Source organism: Tachyglossus aculeatus, chromosome 10 (genome assembly GCF_015852505.1).
Source record: "Tachyglossus aculeatus isolate mTacAcu1 chromosome 10, mTacAcu1.pri, whole genome shotgun sequence".
Taxonomy (NCBI): Eukaryota; Metazoa; Chordata; class Mammalia; order Monotremata; family Tachyglossidae; genus Tachyglossus; species Tachyglossus aculeatus.
This window is the reverse complement of record NC_052075.1, coordinates 36,149,711-36,172,804: the sequence shown is the minus strand read 5'-3', so window position 1 is coordinate 36,172,804 and position 23,094 is coordinate 36,149,711. Positions and strand designations below refer to the sequence as shown.

The following is a 23,094-nucleotide window of genomic DNA, read 5'->3' as shown; positions in this document are numbered from 1 at the left end:
TTGGAAGCAGCATACCCTAGTGCATAGGGCCTGCGAGTCAGAAGGATTAGGTTCTAATCCTGGCTCCACCACTTGTCTGCTGTGTGACCTTGGACAAGTCACTTTATTTTTCTGTACCTCAGTTATCTCATCGGTAAAAAGGGATTAAGATTGTGAGCCCCATGTGGGACAGGGACTGTGTCCAACCACAACTTGCTTGTATCCATCCCTGCTCTTAGAACAGTGCCTGGCATAATGAAAGAGCTTAACAAACACCACAATTATTATTATTAGTTATTATTATAGTATTTAAGTACTTACTGTGTGTTCTATGAGCTGTACTAAGCGCTGGGGTAGATACAAGATAAGTTGAACACAGCCACTATCCCAATTACAACTCATATTCTAAATAGGAGGGAAGAAACATATTGAATCCCCATTTTTACAGATAAGGGGATTGAAGCACAGAGAAGTGTCTTGTCCAAGGTCATGCAGCAGACACAAGGGGGAGTCAGGATTAGAACTCAGATCCTCTGACTCCAGGCCCATGCTCTTTCCCCTAGGCCATGCTGCTTCTAAGAAAGGACTCAACTTTGGGCCAAATTCCCACCGATGACAACCTTCACAGGTCATGGGTTGAACTGGTTATTAAGAGTATGAACCCATGTGGGACAGGGACTGTGTCCAACCTTCTTAACCTGTATTTACCCCAGCGCTTAGAACAGTGCTTGGCACACAGTAAGCACTTAACAAGTACCATAATTATTATTATGAGTGGGATAGCGATGATTGTATCAGATAAGAGTCTTTCTTCTTGCACTCTTGCTGGTAGTTAACCCAGAAAGCAGAGAGGAGCAAACATTCTTGAAGGACAGAGGCTTTGTGTCCAGTCTGCTGTCACTGGCCTTTTATATGACTTCCAAATCTCATTACCAAAAGAGGTCCTTGAGATTTAGGCAACAAGGCCAGTGCCAGACAAGAACACAAGAATCGGTCCCCTTCTAAATCCAGAAATCATTGCTCGGTCACAGAAACCTCACCACACTTATAGAATTGGAGGGCTGGAGAGAGTGTCAAAAAGGTCCTGGGGTCCACAATCCCCTGCATTGTAATTCAGTCTTACAGACAGATGACTGATTCTCTATGATGAAATATTTCAGGAACTTAATATTAACTAGGCATTCAACTTCCCCCTGATGCAGTTTCCTCAATGCAAAATGGGGATTCAATCTCCATTCTCCCTCCTACTTAGACTGTGTACGACAAGGACTGTTCCTAGTCAAATTAATGTGTATCTATACCAGTGCTGCCATACAGTAAACACTTAACAAATTTCATTAAAAAATGAGAACTCTACCACATTTACTTGCCCATAACTTTAAATTCTTCCTCACAAAGCAAAATTCTCCTGAAAGCAATTTGAGCATACATTTCCATCTTTCTCCACACCCTCTGTGTTCTTGATTTCTCTCTCTCTCTCTCCCGCCCCCATGTGTGATTGTGCATTTCTATATCTCTTTTTCTTTGCTCTTTCCTCTAGACACGACCATGGCACTGTTTTCTTTCTAGCAGAATCCCCTGCCCTGGGTTCATACGGCTTGTTCTGTTGATACTGTCTAAGCCTCTCGGTTCTTCTCCATCTTTGAGTTAGGTGACACCCAAATAGAGGGTGATGGGCCTGAGAGCATGCCCTTTCTCAAAAAGTCAAGGAAGTGGAGAGGTAGAAGTATGCTGTGATGCTCAAAGATTTTTTTATGTGCCTTCTTTCCCACTGGGCTTTTCCTGGGCATGGGCAAGCATATCCACAGAGGTGGTTGAGAGTGGACCAAGATGGCCTCTCTCCATCTGCACCATTGTGGATTTTCCCACTCAGTTGCAGGCTCACTCCCAGCCTGGCATTATGCCCAGGCAAATTGGGAGAATCTAAAATGGCAGCCCACGGAAACACCTGGAGCACATCAGTGACACGCTCCAGGTTCTAAGACCTTAGAACACACCATCTAATGATTTCAATGCACAGCCCATTCCCAACACTCACATCTCACTGAACACTGTATAATTGACTCTCTGTGGGACCTAAGAAAGCCCCAAATGGCATCTTGTGGTACAATTATGACTTTGGGAGTCTGATCCCACCTGTCTTCTCCCTTTTCTTGACGTGCTGTCACCTCTCATCTGCTCATTAGCTTCAGATGAACAACTGGCGACTCTGTCCAATTTTTTATTCTTTCCACAGTCAATGCTCAGTTAGGAAGACATTTCAGTCAATTGGTAAATGCCTCACTCCAAAATACAAATGGTATTCGACTTTGGCAGCCTTGATGTGAACATGTTTATGAGATTACACAAGATTCTGTAATGCCTTTCTCAGACTCTTCAGTACCATGGAAATGGTGGCGGAGATTTTATTTGACATTTGTAACGCTCTAGGGTTAAGGCCTCCTGAAGCAGCAGAAAACAACAAATGATGGCAGCAGGGTCTGGAGGCTGCCTTGTGAGGACTCTTTGGGGGTGTCGTCTTTTCTTCTTAATGGCATTTATTATGAGCTTACTATTTGCCAGGCGCTATTCTAAGTGCCGAGGTGGATACAAGCTAATCAGGTTGGACACAGTCCACGCCCCATATGGGGATCACAGCCTGAATCACCATTTTACAGATAACTAAGGCACAGAGAAGTTAAGTGACTTGCCCAAGGTCACACAGCAGACAAGTAGCAGAGGCGGGATTAGAACCCAGGTTCTTCTGATTCCCAGGCCTGTGCTTGCTTCATTTCTGGCTGATTTGTCACCCAAACCTTTCACGGAGCTGAGGTTAGGGTAGCCATGTGCTAGTAACCTCTCTAGAGGATGAAAAGCAGCATAGCAAAGTGAAAAGAGCCCAGGCCTAGGAGTCAGAGAACCTGGGTTCTAATCCCGACTCTGCTTGTTGTTTGACCTTACAAGTCACTTAACTTCTCTGTATCAGTTTCCTCAACTATAAAATGGGGATTCAATACCTGCTCTCCCTCCTATTTAGACTGTTGAGCCCCAAGTGGGACAAGGATCGTGTGCCCTATGTGGGATAGAGACTGCGTCCAATCTGATTAACTTGTAGCTACCCCAGTGCTTTTAACAATACTTGACAAACAGTAAGTGCTAAAAAAATGATAAAAATGATGATGATAATAAACAATGGGTCTTGAACTGGGTTATTCATGAGATGAAAAGCAGTTTGACCTAGTGAATAAAGCATGGGACTGGAAGTCAAAGGACCTGGGTTCTAATTTTGGCTCCACCACTTGCCTGCTGTGTGACCGCCACTAAGCCTCGCTGCTTCTCTACAGAAGCAGCAGTGGTCACAGGCAACGTGCCCAGAAGGGTGTGTTCTAGCCATGTTGGCTTTAAACAAAATCCGGTGGGGTGGTTGGGAAGAAAGCATTGAACAGGGAGGGTTAAGAAACATAGTCTTGCTAAGACCTTGACATCCTCAGATCCTATCACATCTCTGGAAGTTGAGAAAGTATCAAACACATCATCTGACAATATAACCCATTTCAAATGCTCTCTTCTAGGTATGATTTGGGTAATCTAGTGCAGGATGATAAACTCCCTGAGGGCACCCTGTATCTTATACTATTGTTGCACTCTCCCAAGTGTTGAGTACAGTGTTCAGCACTCAGTAGATGCTCAAGATGCACTACTAATTGATCAGTTGTGGGAGACTAGCTGATGGGTAAGGTCTGCTAGAATATACTAATAATTGTGGCAATTGGAAAGCACTGACAATATGCCAAGCGCTGTAACTACATCAGGCCCTGCACTGGGCTCAAAGTCTAAGTAATAGGAAGAGCAGGTACTGAATCCCCATTTTGCAGCTAGAGAAATGAGGCAGAGAGAAGTGAAACGACTTGCTCAAGGTCACACAGCAGGTAAGCGGTGAAGCCAGATTTGAGCCCAGGGCCTCTGATTCCCAGGCCCATGCTCTATCCACTAGACCAAGCTGCTTCCCATAGAACCCCAGTCTGGAATTTGCTCTTCCAGTGGAGTACCGCACTTAACCTTTCTGGGCTTTAGATTCTAGCAGGAAAGTAACCCTCCCGGATTTTCACCCAGAAGAGTGACTGCCTCCTGATCGTTATCAGTGGGGTTTGGCAGTTCGACCTCCACCTGGAGACAGCACCCACTCCCTTCCCGGATTCTGGGCAAACCAGCAGACTCTCTAATTGAGAAGCTGTCAGTCAGTCAATCCAATAGTCAATCGTATTTATTGAGTGCTGACTGTGTGCAGAGCACTGTACTAAGCACAATATAGCAATATACCACAATATAGCAATAAACAGACACATTCCCTGCCCACAATGAGCTTAAAGTCTAGGGGAGGGTAAGGTTTCCTGCCATCATCCTGCCTGCCCTGAACCATTCTCAGCTGAGATTGCCAGCCTCATTTCTGGGCACCGGACCGATTCTTTCGAGGGTGTCCGCTACTAAACGAATCAGAAATGGAGTGAGAAGCCTCTAGGAAACTAAGAAATCATCTGGAAAGAAGCATCCACTAAGGGCCCTTGCCATTCTCAGCTCATAATAATAATAATGATGATGATAATAATAACAATAACGATAATAATAATCACTAAGAAATCATCTGAAAAGAGGCACCCACCAAGGGTCCTTACCATTCTCATCTCAGCAACGTAATAATAACAATTATTATTATAATAATAACAACAATGGTATTTGTTAAGCACTTGATGCTTGCCCAGGACTGTGTTAAGTGGTGAGATAAGATAATCAGGATGGACAGTCTCTGTCCCACATGAGGATCAGAGTCTAGGGTGGAGGGATAACAGGTATTGAATCCTCATTTTAAAGATAAACTGAGGCCCAGATTTGCTCAAGGTTACACATCAGATAAAAGGCAAACCAGGTCCTCTGACTCCCAAGGCTGTGCTCTTTCCATTAGCCCACACTGCTTCCTATCTCATTCATGCTTCTATGTACAAAACTAAAACTTACAACCAACCATTCCAGCCATCTTGACAGCTGACTTTCCCAGGCCCAAAGACAAGCATGTTTACAGCCTCATCCGAAGATAGCCTCTTTGGGGACTACAGGATATGGTTGGCTGTCTCAAGTGACTTAGTGGAAGGGTGCAAGCCTGACATCATTCTGAGCTCTCCCTCTTTGGCAAGGTGAAAAGCAGGGTTGCCTAATGGAAAGAGCCCAGGCCTGGGAGTCCGAGGACCTGGGTTCTAATCCTAGCTCTGCAATATGGCTGCTGTGTGACCTTGAGCAAGTCACTTCACTTCTCTGCACCTCAGTTACCTCATTTGCAAAATGGGGATTCAGAATGAGCCCCCCATGGGACATGGGTTGAGTCTAATCTGATTAGCTAGCTAGCATCTACTCCGGAACTTAATACAGTGCCTGGCACAGAGCAAATGCTTAAAAAATACCATTTTAAAAAAGTAAAAAAAAAAAGGTGGAAATAAGGGAAAGAGCACTGAAGCAACCTCCCCTGCCATCCCACCGGGAAAACTCCTTAAATTGAAGGTAGGAAGATCAGCTCTCCTCTTGTGCCTCAAGAGGAGATCTCAAATCTCCCAGGTGATCACTTGGGCTTCACGCAGAAGCTGTGTGGCCTACTGGAAAGGACACAGGTATGGAAGTCAGAAGGTTCTGAGTTCTAATTCCCACTCTACCGCTTCCCTGCTGTGTGACCTCGAGAAAGTCACCTCACTTCTCTGTGCCTCAGTAACTTCATCTTTAAAATGGGGATTTAAGACTGTGAGCCCCACGTGGGACATAATAATAACAATAATGGCATTTATTAAGCACTTACTATGTGCAAAACACTGTTCTAAGCACTGGGGAGGTTTCAAGGAGATCAGGTTGTCCCACGGGGGGCTCACAGTCTTAATCCCCATTTTACAGATAAGGGAACTGAGGCACAGAGAAGTTAAGTGACTTGCCCAAAGTCACAAAGCTGACACTTGGCGGAGCCAGGATTCGAACCCATGACCCCTGACTCCAAAGCCTGTGCTCTTTCCACTGAGCCACGCTGCTTCTCATGGACTGTGTCCAACCTGATTGGCTTCTATCTACCCCAGAGCTTAGTACAATTCCTGATACATAGTAAGTGCTTAACAAATAACATAAAACAACAACAACAACAAATACACACATCTTGGCCAAACTGTGGGAAGGTAGTGGCCTTGCCACTGAAAAAGGAAGACATTTCCCTCCAGAATTTCACTTCTGGGATTTTTATGGGATTCAACACTTCTCAGGAACAGCCCCACAGCCTCATCAACTAACACCATCCAGGGCCCGGCCCTGCCTTCTCAAGGACAAAGACCTGGCCCTGATGAAACTGATGCAAGGTGCGGTTTCTGGACCAGATGATAACCGACCCTGGAAACGTCTCAGATGGGACACATGGGATCCAGACCCGAGGCAAGATATTGCAGCTCATTTAGCAGTGGCAGCGGACCAAGAAGGCAATACATTGTGACAATCTTCCAGTAATTCATGTTAAATAAAACCCAGATGGATTTGGCGATCATATGTGCCTAGAGCTGCCTGGAGTTCAGAGAAGAGGATACAGAGGATGAGGCTCTGTCAATGTGTTTGGGGGTGCTTAGGTCCAAAGCGCAGCTGACCATACCTTCTGCCGTGGGTGCACGGAGAGATTGTCCTTTATTACAAGGTTGCCTTAGGTGTCTGTTGCTGCTTTTATTTCTCCCTCCTGATCTCTAGCTGGCACAAATTTCCTAAAACCTCTGCTCCTTTAGGGTCCCCTTGATTTTAGACAGTGAACCCCCCCATCAAGCCCATCTGTTTCTATACGACTAAGCTGCATCATTTGAGATTTTGCCTCATTGTACCTTTGAAAAATTTCACCTGACCTCCCTTTTCATGGTTTGCCCATTTCCTCGCACTGCTGAGCAACTGCTTGGGTATCCTGTTGTTGTTCATTCCCCATTCCTGTCCATTCCACCCACTGAAGATGCGATATGATGTGCTCGGCTTTGATGATGACTGCTTTCTAGAACTTCACTTTGATGATGCTGCTTCGGTAGGAATGTGGACTGAATGAACACAATTAAATGTTTTTTATTAGCAGAGCTGCAGTTGTTGATACTCTTCCTTCTGGAGGGCATGACTGTGGTACAAAGAACTGGGGAATGACCCGCAGTCAGACCCTGCTAGGCTGATGATGTGTGAACTCTGACCTCTGCAGATGTGCCCTATGCCAGCAGCTGATAGGTATGGCTAATGATCACAGTAGAGACATAAAATGAAGATCCCAGACTCCTGATCTACTACTGTTGCTTTCTAGATATCAAGGACTCCTTTATTTTTGTTTCAGATAGGGTTCTAGGATATACTGATCAGTCTTACTGCCCTCCTTCAGCAACCTAAAGAAGTGGGCTGCAGAAAAGTTAATAATTATGGTATTTGTTAAGTGCTCAACTATTCTAAATGCCAGGGTAGATACAAGTTTATCAGGTTGGACACAGTCCCTGTCCCACATGGGGCTCAAAATCAAAGTAGGCAAGAGAACAGGTATTAGATCCTTATTCCACAGATGAGGAAACCGAGGCCCAGAGAAATGAACTGACTTGCCTAAAGTTATACAACATGTAAGTAGTGGGTCCAGGATTAGAACCCAGGTCCTCTGACTCTAATACCCGTGTCCTTACACTAGGCCATGCTGCCTTTCATCGGCTGCTTGGCTATCCTGCTATTGCTCATTCTCCCCACGTCTGTACCATTAAAGTTGGCTTTAACCCTTGCGGAGCTGGCTGTGTTTCCAAGCCACACTGTTCACCATCGGACTATGGGGACTACCAATGTGACTCATCCAGAAGTCCAATGAGTAAGTTGGAAAACATTACATTTATCCTTATTTTAGTCTGAAGCTCGAGCTTTCTCTGATTCTGTATGCAACATCCCTCCAGCTTTTGCCTGAGTCCAGCATCATCTGACGATAGGTTGTTTAATATCATCATCATCGTCAACTGCACTAACGGAGCTTCTCTCATAGAGGGGCACTGTACTAAGTGTATGGTAACTTCAATAGACATAGAAGATCCTGTCCTTGTCTTCGATGAGTGTAGGGAGTTGTGCCACTAGAAACAAATTCTGGATGCTTGCAAGTTTCGCCTGATGAAAACCAAGATTCGGCCATAGCCTGCCACAGATTTTAATATTGGAGGGCCAGTTCTGTGGGTATTTCCAAAGGAGGAGCAGGCAAAAGGTATTTCCAAATAGCTGCCCCTTGAGTGTTATAAAGGCGGAGCAACTCACAAGATAGAAAAATTTTCCTCAAAGGCAAAAACATAGCCTAAAATTCAAAGCCAGGGTCTTTGGAGCTTTATTGAAACCAGATACCAGATTTACTCCTCAGAGACAAATGGCTTCACTTGGTCAGTGAAGCCATAGTAGACATCTCGACCCTGTTGAGTGTATCTTTCTTGCACCACTGAGGCAAGCAACACAAGAGAGGTCGGTACCTGAGCAGATTCTTGCCTATTAAAATACTTGAGATTTTCCACCTGGCCCAAAATTTGGTGGACTCCCTGCTCCTCTGAAAACCTGCCTGCCTCAGAAGATAAGGTCACCCTTTGGCAAATGGTCCTTCCAGATCTTGTAGGTGATAACAGACAGCTCCTTGAACTAGGAAAAACAGAGAATGCTAGGGATAGTAGCCAACTAGAAGAAAATTCTTGCACAACAATGGCTCCTAAAAGGGGAGTGATTAAGAATAGGAAAAGGTTGCTTTGTCTAATTATGAACCCCTATTCGACCTGCTGAATAATTATAATAATAATAATGATGGCATTTATTAAGCGCTTACTATGTGCAAAGCACTGTTCTAAGCGCTGGGGAAGTTACAAGGTGATCAGGTTGTCCCACGGGGGGCTCACAGTCCCTATTTTAAAGATGAGGTAACAGGCACAGAGAAGTTAAGTGGCTTGCCCAAAGTCACACAGCTGACAAGTGGCGGAGCCGGGATTTGAACCCATGACCTCTGACTCCAAAGCCCGTGCTCTTTCCACTGAGCCACGCTGCTTCTCTGACTGGCACATGAATTTCCCCCTTGGAAAATCAGAACATTTATGGATTTTAATCCATGGTGTTTTCTGCATCCCTGCAGTAAGGTAAAAATTGGGCAGGTGGTGTCGTAATCCACGAGTGACTGTTGAATCTAGTGGCCAAGAGAGGGCTAATCCAAGCCCCGAGGAAAGCAGTTTTGGTAGCATACAGACAAAAGAGCAACAGCGAATAAGAGATATACAGTAGGAGGGAGAAGGAGAGCGAGATCAAGAGAGAGAGAGCACGAGAGAGAGCACGCCCTGTTTGGAGAGGCCAGGGCACCCAAGACTGGCCTATCTACAGTCATTCTAGAGACCTGCTTCCTCGAGATAGGCTTGACAATGGTCTGGCTGAGAGGACTTAGGCACCATCTTGCGGCAGTAGACACCATCTAGAGCTCTCCCGTTCCAACTGAATTGAGAACTGCAACTATAGCTTTTCTACGAGGGGTGGTCTTCTTGAGCACAGAGCAGAAGTGCCTTCAAAGCCGTTGCCCCTCGTCTAATGGAGATGAGACCACTGAAGCTGCTGAGCGAAAGGCAGAAGAAAATGACCGTCCAAGCCCGGCTGTACTTTTCTTCTGAGGCCCCAGTGACTAGGAATAAGCACACCTAGTCACGGGGAGAGCTTATCCAGGCCACAGACTTGGGTGGAGATGGTAGGGATGAAAGAAAATTGGGTAGGAAAAAGAATCGGAGGGAGAAACCATTTTCCCACCCACCCTCTATCCTCGGCTCCCACGCATACCGATCCTTTTTGATCAGCCAAGATGAGACCACAAAGCACCCCCGAACACAACGTGACATTTCCCCACATAGCGGTGAGAGAATCCAGCATTCCACTGTGCAGAGATAATAGAGCCCCTGGCTGCATGGGTGTGCCGCCCAGGGTTGGGCTCAAGAGTCAGCTAGGTTTCTAAGAGCTGTCACCACCATCATTTGGATGAACAGGGGCAGCGGAGCCATTCTGCCATGGGAGATCGGGATTCTCTTCAAGAACTGCCTCTCGGTTCACGTGAGATTCTCCGACTCCCCTCTCAGCCCAGGGAGCTGGCCCCCAGGAGCCTCGGGCGGCCTCTGCGGCCTGCCACACACCCCCAAGTCGTCCAAAGTGGCCCTTTGGCTGGACAGGATGGCCCCCGCACCCCCTAATCCCCGGAGGGAAGGGAGGTGGGGAGAAGGGGGCCCGCCGGCTACACTGAAATCCGACTGCTTCTCCCTTCGGAGCAACGATTTCTACTGTAAATAACCCAGCAGACGGGTGCCCGGCTTGAGCCAAGGATCCCTGTAGGAGTCGGCAGCGATGAGGTCATCGGTGCTTTACTGACAAGTGCTGAACTCTGAAACCCTCAGGAGGTATCTCAGCAACTGTGTGGGTCCTGCCACGGATGAGGTTCTTTTTCCATGAAAACTGATTGTGGACACGGTCCCCGTTGCCAGGTACACATGTAAACAAAACTCAACACCAGGCTTGTGGAAGGGTGAGTTGTCCCTATGCAACAACAGAGGATTTTTGAGCGGCGAGCCAAGGGCCTTAACGTCGGGCGGGGCGGGCTGTTTGCACGGAATAATTTGAACATGTGTTATCAGAGTCCAATAAATCAATTTGGGATCCGGTGGGAAGGCAGCAGTGGGCTGGGGTCGATAGACATGGGAAGCAGTGTGGCTTAGTGGAAAGGGCATGGGACTAGGAGTCAATGGATCTGGGTTCTAATCGCGGTTCCGCCGCTTGCCTGCTGTGTGACCTTGGGCAAGTCGCAACTTCTCTGGGCCTCAGTTTCCTCAACTGTAGAATGGGGATTCATTCATTCTTTCATTCAATTTTATTTATTGAATGCTTAATGTGTGCCAACCACTGTACTGAGAACTTGGGAGAGTACAATACAACAACAAGCAGACACATTCCCTGCCCACAATGAACTCACAGTCTAGAGATTCAGTACCTGTTCTCCCTCTTACTCAGACTGTGAGACCAGGTGGGGCAGGGACTGTGTCCCAACCTGATGAACTTATTCCTACCCCAGTGCTTAAAACAGAGTTTGACACGTAGTAAAAACTTAACAAATATCATAATCAATTAAGATAGAGGGTGATGAACAATTGCATTTATTTTGCGATCTATCTCATGGCACAGAGAGCTGACAAGCTCTTTAATGAGCTGGGTGTCCTTTGAGAGGAGCCTTCTGAGGCCTGAGGGTCCCGGAGGCTGTGCTGGTTCAGTTCAGTTTGACACATAGTAAAAACTTAACAAATATCATAATCAATTAAGATAGAGGGTGGTGAACAATTGCATTTATTTTACGATCTACCTCATGGCACAGAGAGCTGACAAGCTCTTTAATGAGCCGGGTGTCCTTTGAGAGGAGCCTTCTGAGGCCTGAGGGTCCCGGAGGCTGTGCTGGTTCAGTTCATTTTCGAATCCTGGTTTGTTTTTTTAAATGGTATTTCATTCATTCATTCATTCAATCATATTTATTGAGCACTTACTGTGTGCAGAGCACTGTACTAAGCGCTTGGGAAGTACAAGTATTTGTTAAGCGTTCACTACGTGCCAGGCACTGTTCCAAGCTCTGGGGTAGATACAAACTAATCAGGTTGGATACAGTCCCTGTCCCACATGGGGCTCACAGTCTCAATCCCCATTTTACAGATGAGGTAACTGAGGCACAGAGAAGTGAAGTGATTTACCCAAGGTCACACAGCAGACCAACGAGGGAGCTGGGATTAGAACCTAGGGACTTCTAACTCCCAGGCCTGTGCTCTATCCACTAGGCCGTGCTACTTCTGTGGTGTGACTGCAGATAATAATAATAATAATAATAATGATGGTATTTGTTAAGTGCTTACTATGTGCAGATGGATTTGCGGTGTAAATGCAGGTGGCAAGTACGGATCAAATGGAAGACTGAGCTGATCTCTTAACAGAGGTCCTCTTGTCTGCACTGTAGTATCTTAGTGACAACTGTTTCTCCTCCTAAATTCAAACATAATCTCTCTGTACTGTTTCACTGTTTTAGGGGTAGCAGTAGTAGAAGTAGTGATAGTATTTATTCAGTGCTTACTGTGAACAGAGCACTGTACTAAGCCCTGGGAGAGAAAACACAAATGGGAATTAAGGATGGTGTCTGTCCCTCAGTGGGCTTATTCGATGCAGGATAAGGAAGACAGGTCTAAGCCCCAGGGGACTCAAACAAGAAGGGGTGTGAACCCTATGAAAATCCAACCTTTTTCTGCCTCAGTTTCTCCGATAGAGTTCAGGTTTCTAAGGCAGGCCCTGGTTTAGGCACATTCTATACCGGATCTTATGCCCTAAGGCTAAAGGAACTGGAGCAAAGTACTCCACTACAGAGAGTTTGCCGTGAAGGTGAGCAGGAGCACTTTGGTGCCTGGACATAAAATAGGAAGCATTTCAAACTGGGTGGCCTGCAGGCACTGCAACTGGCTGGTCGCTGGCTCCCCGGTGGGGGCTTGTTGGGAGGTGAAGTGACTAAGGGGGGACATTCACAGGCCCTCACAGCCCTCCTCCTGTGTGCCTTGGTGAAGGTACAGCTCCTTCAAGAGGACTTTCCTGACTATGCCTCTTCTCCCACTCCCTTCCGCATCACCTTGACTTACTCCCTTTATTCATCCCCCCCTACATCCCAGCCTCAAAGCACTTATGTATATATCTGTTATTTTATATATTTATACTAACATCTGTTTCCCCCTCTAGACTGTAAGCTCGTTGTGGGAAGTGAATGTGTCTACTGCGTCATTATATTGCACTCTCCCAAATGCTTAGTACAGTGCTCTCCACACAGTAAGTGCTCAATAAGTACGACTGACTGTCTGGCTGACTCCTGTATCTCTAGGCCCCCAGAGGTTGGAGGGGTGGATGCGGTGACAAAAAACTCTGGGAGCTGTCTCTTCCCAAACCCCTCAGCTCCCATGGGATCCGACCCAAGTGTGCGGCCAAGCTGGGCCACAGAACTCCTGGTGCCAGCCCCGGCGGACACTGAGCCAGACAGGGTGGGAGTGGAGCAGCTGAGATAACGTCTCCGGCTCCCTCACCTTCCTTCCCACCCTAGGCCTCCCATTCCATCTCCAATTTCCCTCTCGTCTCTTTCCGCCAATACCCAGCCCCTCCCTGCATGGGCTATCTGTCTACGGGAGCATGTGTTCATCTGTGGGCGTGTGTGTATTTTTACCTTGGGCATTTGCGGGGGGAAAACGGGTCTGGCTACGTCTGCGACTGCATGGGTGTGTCTACGTGTGGGTAAGAGACAGAGAGCATGAGTTTGTGTGTGTGTGTATGTGTGTGTGTATGTGTGTATATGTGTTTGTGCATGTGTAAGAGGGTCTTCACTTTGCTGGTCCCCTCTCAAGCATCCATCCCACCAGCCCTGGACAATCCCATCAGAGGTCATCGGCAGACTTCAGCCTAGATGTAGAATATTGTGCCAGGAACCTCAAAGGCAGCAGCAGCAGCTAGGTGATCACTCACTTGCCCCCTTTCCGCAGTCCTAGGCGCCCGCGGGCACTCACCGTCATATTTGGCTAAAACGGCCTGGACGTCGGCGTAGGCCTGAAGTTCCAGCAGGGCCTCCAGCAGGTTCTCATGGATGTTGAACATGCTCAGCAGAGGAAACTCCTTCATTAACTAGAAAGGAAGACAGAACCAACGGTCACCAGCAGCAGGCCCAGGTGGTCCCGTGCATCAGCCTCCCCTGGGTGGGTTTCCCTTTAGTTGAGAGCAGCAGGGTCCTCTGTTTCACCCCAGGGGTCCTCCCTCCTTCCTTGCTGGCAGCAGACGTACAATAACCTGATGCTTCCAAATATCTGGGTAAAACAGGCTGTGCCAAATACACCCCCAAGAGAGGCAGAACAGCCAGGATTCTCACACAGTAGCAGACCCCACATTTTGTAAGACAACAGAATCTCTACAAAACACCTACCGAAGGCAGAGCCCTGTACTGAGTGTCTACTTTGTTCAGCGTTCCGTACTGAACGCCTTCGTTGTGCAAAGTTCAGGTATCTACTGTGCGTAGCACTCTAGATTACCCATCTACCATGTGCAGATGGTAATGAGCTCCTACTGGGTAGAAGGCATTGCACTGTGCATCTACTACATGCAGAGTCTTAGATGCCAGGTGCCTATTGTGGACAGTGCACTGCACCAGGCTCCTACTGACTGCCGGCCATATTAAATTTGGTAAAAGGAGGTTTTTGGAGACTGGTGAACATGTAGTATGGTGCCCTGCTCACAGGAGGGGCTCAGTAAGTGGCTCTATACCTAAGAGGACCTCAGTAAACACAATCAAATGAAAGCTCCAAGGGAACCCTGGTGAGATGAGTGCCTTCTACCCTCTCCAGCTCCACGGCTCCTTCCCTTCTGCCTTCAAAGAAGCTTGTCTGCCCCTTATTAAAACAAAGCCCTTTGAAAATTCTATGGCACCTTCCAACCATCACTCCATCTCTGGGTCCAAGATCCAAATTTCCTCGCAACCAACTCACTTCTTGACCTATTGCAATTTGGCTTAGGTTCCCCAATCAACCAATCAATCAATCAATCGTATTTATTGAGCGCTTACTGTGTGCAGAGCACTGTACTAAGCGCTTGGGAAGTACAAGTTGGCAACATATAGAGACAGTCCCTACCCAACAGTGGGCTCACAGTCTAGAAGGGGGAGACAGAGAACAAAACCAAACATATTAACGAAATAAAATAAATAGAATAGATATGTACAAGTAAAACAAATAAATACATAAATAGAGCAATGAATATGTACAAACATATATTCATATATACAGGTGCTGTGGGGAAGGGAAGGAGGTAAGACGGGGGGATGGAGAGGGGGCGAGGGGGAGAGGAAGGGGGGGCTCGGTCTGGGAAGGCCTCCTGGAGGAGGTGAGCTCTCATTAGGGCCTTGGTAATTTCCCCAACTGAAATTACATTCCCCAAGTCTGCAAATCATCCCTACCTAGCCGAGTCCAGCGGGCACCGCTCTGTCCTAATCATCCTGGATTGGCTCCCTTTGACCCTGCTGGCAACTCCCTTCTGGACATGCCAGCTGAGCTTGGGTCACCAACACAGTACTCTTCCTACCTCTCTGACCTCTACTTATCTGTCTCATTCACTGGCTCTTCTTTTGCCTCTCATCTCCAAACTGTTATATTGCACTCTCCCAAGTGCTTAGTACAGTGCTCTGCACAGCTTAAAGAGTTCAATTAATCAATCACATTTATCGAGCACTTACTTTGGACAGAGCACTATACTAAATGCTTGGGAAAGTAGAATGGAAGTAGATATGTTTCCTGCCCACACAGGGAACTAAGCTTACAGTCTAGAGGGGAAGACAGATATTCATATGAATAATGTGTTCCAAAAGGCTCTCTTCTAGGTTCCCCCATGGCTTTTTGTTTGGGGAGTTCCTCTGCTCACATGACTCTGCTACCACCTCTAAAAAGATGACAAAATCTATCTCAATAAAGCCAAACTCTCTTTTTCTCTGAAATTTCACATTTATTATTATTATTATTGTTAACAAATAATAATAATAATAGTCATATTTGTTAAGGGCTTACTATATGCTGGGCACTCTTCTAAGCACCGGGGTGCATACATGTCATTCAGGTTGGCTACAGTCACTGTCCCACATGGGGCTCACAGTCTTAATCCCCATTTTACAGAGGAGGGAACTGAGGCACAGAGCAGTGAAGTGACTTGCCCAAGGTCACACAGCAGACAAGTGGTGGAGCCAGTATTAGAACACATGACCTGACTCCCAAGCCTGTGCTCTATCCACTAAGCCACGCTGCTCCTTTCCCCTTGCTTCTAGATAATCTCCACATGGCTGTCCAGTTGGTGCCCAAAACTCAAAATGACTAAAACTGAACTCATTTTCCTCTCCAAACCCCCTCAAGTCTCCTTTCTCCAGGCATTTCCCCTTTCAGTCTCAGCTTCATTCTACCACCCACTTTATTACTCTCAAACACCTTTCGGCACACATCTCTTCATGCCTCAGAAACCTCCAGCGGCTTCCCATCTGCCTCCGCACCAAGCAGAAAATCCTGACCATTGGCTCCCGCTCCCTTCACTCCTTCAGCCTCCTCTCCTTGTGCTTCTCAGGAAAGAAGAATAAAAGGAAAAACAGGGAGGGGAAAAATGCTTCCATTTTTTAGGAACTTAACAGCCTTTAAGTAACAGCGGAATTCTGGTTTTTAAAGCCCCTGCAGGAGAATGAAAAGCTTCGGTACCTATTAGCGGTTCCTATTCGGGGCGCAGCCAGCCGAAACTTGTCTAGTCCCTAATCATGAAGTGGTTTTCTTGATGCCCAGAGACAAGACAAACCCAGGCTTAGCCAGTGAGAATCTCACACACCTGAGAGACAGATGTCAACCACGGCAAGAGTCGGGCTTTCTACACTACTTTGACCTCTCCCCTCCAGCTCCCTCAAGATATCAACTCTTGGTCAGTCCTACTCTTTCCCCCTTTGCTGTGGGTGAGAAGAAAATGAATTCCAAATGAAGAAAACATTGGCTCCATCCTTTGGGGGGACCATGAAGAAGGCATAGGGCCCGGAGTAAAGGGGAATTTATCGGTCAGAATCAATCAAGAAATCAATTGTATTTATTCAACTCTTACTGTGTGCAGCACACTGTAATAAGCACTAGGGAGAATACAACATAACAGAGTTGATAGATACATTTCCTGCCCACAGAGATCTCACAGTCCTGAACTGCTGAATAGACACCAAATCAATCAATCGATCATATTTATTAAGCGCTTACCTTGTGCAAAGCACTGTACTAACTGCTTGGAAGAATACAACAGAATCAGTGGGCATGTTCCCTGTCCATAACAAGCTTACAGAGGGACATTAGGCATTCAACTCTAGACTTCCACCCATGCTAGAGACCGGAGCCGTTTTTTTCTGCCTTCCAGAAAGAGGAGAAACCAGCCCGGATAAACACCCAGGTAAACCAACTTCGGAGTCTGGAAGAGCATCACATTACAAATAAGCCTCTCAGAAGGATTAGACTTTTTTCAACAGGGCCATCCCTGGAGACGAAGAGAATAGGCCCCCCAAGGGCTGCTGGATTTCCTTTCTCAGTAATGAAGATAAAAAGTCTCTGCCACAAATTACTGAAGCACTGCAGCCAATAAAGTACTCTCTGTTCTGGTTCACTTTGATTCTGTCTTATATCAACTGGCAATTAAAAAAAAATTCCTAATTAGACTTTGCTAGAGATAAAGTTCGTGTCATTCAAACCTTGGCAACCCAACAGACTCATTATCTCAAAGGCCAGATCTAAAGGTTGGCTGCTTCAGGCCGATATTCACTAGGAAATGGTCAGGAAGAGGGTTCGGTTTCTTTCTTCTCCTTTTTCACCCAAGCCAAATCTAACTGGGTGGCAGTCGTACAACCACTGGGCCTCAGGCTGTGCAACAGTTGGTTGAAGGTACCCGGCAGGGCGTAGCTGCTGGGATAGGCAGCTCAGAGGCCTGTTTGTTTTTTGGAGGCCATGTACTTGGCGGTTTGGAATTCATAAAACAATGCTTTTGTTGGAAGCCACTGAGGGAAATGCAGGCCAAGGAAGAGAGAGAGACAGAGAGACAGAGAGAAAAAGAGACGGGGGGGGTGGGGGGAGAGGAGAGAAAAAGATGAGAGAGAGAGAAAGGGAGAGCGATCACCTTTGACAAGGTAGATTTTGGATACAGCAAAGGGTGGGATCCACTAGGGTGAGCGAGGCCACCTGATGCCTGGACCTCCTTCTTTCCTAATGAGTCCCATGTTTCATTCCACGGAGCTTACCAAGCTCCCAGAAGCCAACAGGCCAAAATGCAGACTCAGTGCGGTTAGCTGCTGACAGCAACTCTCCCTTCTCTAATGAGAGGTTGGTCTGAGGCCGATCGCACCCCTCTGAAATCCACAATAGGAGGAGAGTTCTGGAGCGAGGTTACCTCTACCTCTTTTCTGGATCAGAATAGGATTGCCATCGAAATGCATCCACAGGTCAGAGTCTAAAGTTCAGATGTCCAACAGTAAAATGGGAGATTTTTAGACCGTAGTCAGCTAAGACTCAACTCTGTTGTGTTGTACGGCATTGTATACTAGAACTCAATCCACAATTCCAAAGTCTCAGTCCCCTCTGTAAGCTCACTGTGGGCAGGGAACGTGTCTACCAACCCTACTGTACTTTCCCGAGAGCTTAGTACAGTGCTCTGAATACCACTGATTATGAGGCTAATCCCTCATTCTCTGCAGGAGACTTCTTCACCATCACTTCTGCATTAAGGATGTGTTTGGCCAGTGCATGCTTGGTCGGTTTGTTTTGGTGACCGGTACACTACATTTAGGCCATTGTTGACCAGTACATCATTGACAGTATAAAGGGAATGGCTGCCCAATGTATGAATTTCAAGCAATGTTGAGAGCAAAGAACACACCAAAGTCATAGGAGTACATCCTTCTAAAAAGAGGGTAAAGAGTGAAGTGATCCAAACGGTTCAAAGACGGAAAGGAAATTCACCAATTTTATACTTTCTTTTGGCCTTTCAACCAGTCAAGGGAGGCTTTTATCAATTAGAATTTGACACCTAATTCACACTGCATTCTAATTGTTTCCAGGTGGGCCAACTTATTTTAATTAGGGTCTTGATTCTGTTGCATTTCCAGAGTGTTGCTATGTAAATATCTCCAGGATTCCAATGAAGTTAGAGAGGAAATCTCATAGGTTAAGAATTTGACCCTTTGCGGGTTTAATGTTTTACCTAGATAATTAGCTCCCCCAAATTTCACAATGAGAGCAAGATAATCCACCCCTTTTGATTTCTCCACATTCATTTCTTAACTCTGTTCGGGCTCTGCCCCTAAGAAAACAGCCGGTGACAGATGTTCCAAGATATCAACTCAGGAGAGGCCATTGCCCATCCTAAGATTTAAAGGGAATTTACTTCTCCCAACATCTCTGAAGAAACCTGCCCCACTCCGAATCTCTCAGGTAAATATTTTACTGAAACCGCCTGAGGAATTCTGAGAAAGAGGCACGATGAGTAACACAGAGTTAAGTGCTTAACAAGTACCATTTTATTAACATTACTATGAACCATTAGTCAATTGAATTTATAGAGTGCTTACTTTGTGCACAGCACTGTACTAAGCGCTTGGGAAGGTACAATATAATAGAGTTGGTCGACAAGTTCCCTGTTCACAAGGAGCTTGCAGTCTAGAGGACTGATCTCCAAAATATCAGCTTCCGGAATCTGTTACCGACCAACCTCAACTCTGAAAGAGCCCATCTCTCACAACTGGAATAGCCAGTGGCTTTCAACCCTTTTTGTTTCTCCAAATAATAATAATAATAATAATAATAATAATAATAATAATTAAGCACTTATTAGGCACTGTACAAGTGCATTAGGGACCTACTAGACAGTGTATTAAATGCTGGCACAGATGCAAGACAATCAGGTCTAAGTCCCTGCCCCATATGGGACTTGCAGTCTAAGGGGGAGGGCAAATAGGTTTTTAATCTCCCTTTTACAGATGAAGAACCGAGACACAGAGAAGTTATGTGACTTGATCAAATCTCTTCTACTCATTCTTACTCTCCTACTACAACCCAGCATGCAGATTTTGCTCCTCTAATGCTAACCTTCTCACTGTACCTCGATCTCACCTATCTTGCCGCTGACTTCTCGCCCACATCCTCCTCTGACCTGGAATGCCCTCCCTCCTCACATCTGGCAGAAAATTACTCTCTTCCATTTCAAAGCCTTATTGAAGGCACATCTCCTTCAAGAGGCCTTCCCTGACTGAGCCCTCTTTTCCTTTTCTTTACTTTCCTTTTGACTTTCTCCCTTTATTCATCCCCCCCTTCCCAGCCTCATAGAACTTCTGTACATATCTGTAATTTATTTGTATTAGTGTTTATCTCCCCCTCTATGCTGTAAAATTGTTGTGGGTAGGAAATGTGTCCATTATATGATTATACGGTACTCTCCCAAGTGCTTAGTTCAATGCTCTGCATGCAGTAAGTGCTCAATAAATATGATGGACTGACAAGGTTTCATGGTAGGCAAGTGGCGGAGCCAGTATTAGAACCCCAATCCCCTGATTTCCAAGTCTGCGTTTGAGTGCAACTTGTTAAGGATTGCTTTCTTCAGAGTGCCTGCAATAGTGGGTAGGTCAACCTGTGGACCTCAATAGGTCACCCTACAATTATGAGCAGCGAGAGGGTTGTACTCTCCCAAGTGCTTAGTACAGTGCTCACCATACAGTAAATGCTCAATAAATAGAACTGAATGAGGGGTCTCCCTTGGCAGCTCCAGGTCTGGGGACGGGGGTGAGGTCTTCCAGCTGTGGGAAATAGGCTCATATCCCTTTCCAGGTGATGGGGTGCTACTGATTGGAATTATTATTATTGTTAACAAATGGCATCAAGTCCTTTCCGATTCATAGCGACTCTATGGATTTTTATTTTGATTGGAATAGTCACTGGTAAACCTTTCCATCAGCAAAGCCCTGTTTGTGCTTTTGTCTATTGCAGCATCTTTCACTCTAATTTCCTAATTTCTGCTGAAAAGTTGAAGGACAAAACATGAGGCTCCCCTGGGACAATGGGTCAATAACTCAGCCTCCAAACTTAAAGCAGGATTAAAGCTTCCAAATTCATGATGGGTAAATCCCACTGCACGAGGAATAAGGGCACTCTTGGAAGCTTAAGGATAGTGGGCTCAAACAGGATATTTGTCATCCTCAGTGGGTGGTGCACAGATGGAAATGGTTTTTGCAGGATGCTGCGCAACATAAGTACTAGAGGACAGGCTAGGGAATTAGAGGACATGGGTTCCAATCCCAGCTCCAGGACTTGTCTGCTGTGTGATCTTGGGCAAGCCACTTACGTTCTCTGGACCTCTGTTACTTCATCTGCAAAATGGGGATTAAGACTGTGAGCCCCACATGTGACAACCTGATTACCCTGTATCTACCCCAGTGCTTAGAACTGTGTTTGGCGCATAATAAGTGCTTAACAAATACCATAATTACTAATATTATTATTATTATTATTCAGGTCCTCGGGTACTAATAGATAAGTGGTCCATTCTGGGCTACAGGAGGCACAATTGGGAAAACAGAGGTGAAAGACAGGGGCATTAAGGGGTCAGAAGAGCAACTACCACAGGGTCCCTCCTGGTGGGCTGCTGGAGACAGAATGCTGGGCCGGATAGACCCAGGATCAATCAATCAATCAATCATATTTATTGAGAGCTTTACTGTGTGCTGAGTACTACACTAAATGCTTGGGAGAATACAAGATAGAGTTGGCAGACACATTCCCTACCATGATGAGCTTATAGTCTAGAGGATGGGACAACAGTCTAGAAGGGGAGACAGAACTGCACATATTCTTCTACTCATTAGAACAAAATACTTGAAGAAAAATTTTGTACTTGGTTCTATGATCCCTTATGCAAAGCTCAGTTTACTAATCATCTACTCTAGAATTAGAACTGAAAATTGCTCTCTCCTGGCAGCAAGAGGTTTATCAGTTTTTGATGCCCTGAGTACATCACTTTTCTCAGAAAGTGAAAATCAATGGCTCTTTCTGGTCACTTTAAATACCTTTCGGGAAAAATGTGTGGGGATTGGAGGCAGAAATCCAGTTTCAGCTCTGCATCATGTGCCTATTAACAGGACAGGTTTGTTTTAATAGAGGAATGTGATGCACTTACGAGGTTACCATTTATGCACTCAAATGGGGGAAAAAGGAGAGCTCATTCAATGGATTAGAATTCTCCACACACATAATTAAGGACTGCCATTTGAATTCTTTACCTTGGCTGATTTGCAGAATGGGAAGCTGCGTGGCCTAGTGGATAAAGCATAGGACTTGGAGTCAGAAGACCTGTGTTCTAATCTTGGCTACACCACTTGTCTCCTGTGTGGCCTTGGGCAAGTAACTTATCTGTGCCTCAGTTTCCTCAACTGTAAAATGGGGATTAATACTGGGTGCCCCAAGTGGGCCATGAAGTACAACTTCAATAGCTTGTATTTAACCCAGCACTAGTACAGTAACTGCTTATGGTCAGGGAACGTACCTGCTAATTCTGTCATATTGTACTCTTCCCAGTACTTAGTACAGTGCTCTGCACGTAGCGAGTGTTCAATAAATATGACAGATTGATTGATCAACAAATACCATTAAAAAAAACCCAAACCCAACAACACTTTAAGTGTTTCAGGTTGGATTTGGGTCTATTTAGACATGATACTGACTGAATTGTCTGCAGTATTGCTGGGTGAATTTATGGACAAGTTCTCACATATTCTTGGGGGGGGTGGAGGTAATTGAGAGGTTCTCAGCTAGCTTCCCACTGGGGCCAACGGGAGGTTTTTGCAGTTAAAATTTGAGGAGATGGTCTGTGGTGGGCTCAAACATCAGATAGCAAGTTATTTTAGCTGTAAATATAATATTATTCAATTACAGCCTCTCATAAAAGTGTTGATGGGAAAAGGGGAGAGATATTATATATGTCAGCTTGTTATTCCATAAGTGGTTTGTTCTGACACTATTGGCTTCCAAAGGAAAGACCAAATTGTGATCCAGGGTAACAAGATGCCCATGATATAAGATAATTTACTTTTTCATGGCTCCGTCTTTAAAGAGCCTCACAGATTCAATCACGCATGAGCACAGCAACAAAGAGGAGACCCTGGGAGTGGATTCCTTAGTATATGGGAGGGGAAGGACGGGACAGAGCATTTCCTCACCTCCAATCCCACCTTGGATGATGTCTGGAGATGCTCTAGACCATAAGCTTGTTGGAGGCAGGGATTGTGTCTGTTAAATTGTTGTATGGTACTCTCCCAAGCGCTTAGTGCAGTGCTCTGCATTCAGTAGGCACTCAATAAACATGATGACTGACTTACTGTTAGAGGGATTACGGAAGTGTGTGGCCATTTGATGTGCAGATAATACTATATATATTTGCAGAGACTGCACCATTAATGGTGAAGCTCACCGAGGAGAGCATTTGTGGCTAATGAGTTTC

General features: G+C 45.8%; 1 protein-coding gene across 6 annotated transcripts in view; it reads right to left on the bottom strand.

The window, feature by feature from the left end:
- Window positions 1–23,094, bottom strand: part of ST7 (suppression of tumorigenicity 7) — a 215,423-nt gene that overhangs the window by 38,662 nt on the left and 153,667 nt on the right. For all 6 annotated transcript variants that reach the window (XM_038752200.1, XM_038752197.1, XM_038752196.1 and 3 more), the window contains one exon: window positions 13,581–13,695. In XM_038752200.1, coding sequence (XP_038608128.1) covers window positions 13,581–13,695 — 115 coding nt within the window. The remainder of the gene's footprint in view (window positions 1–13,580; window positions 13,696–23,094) is intronic.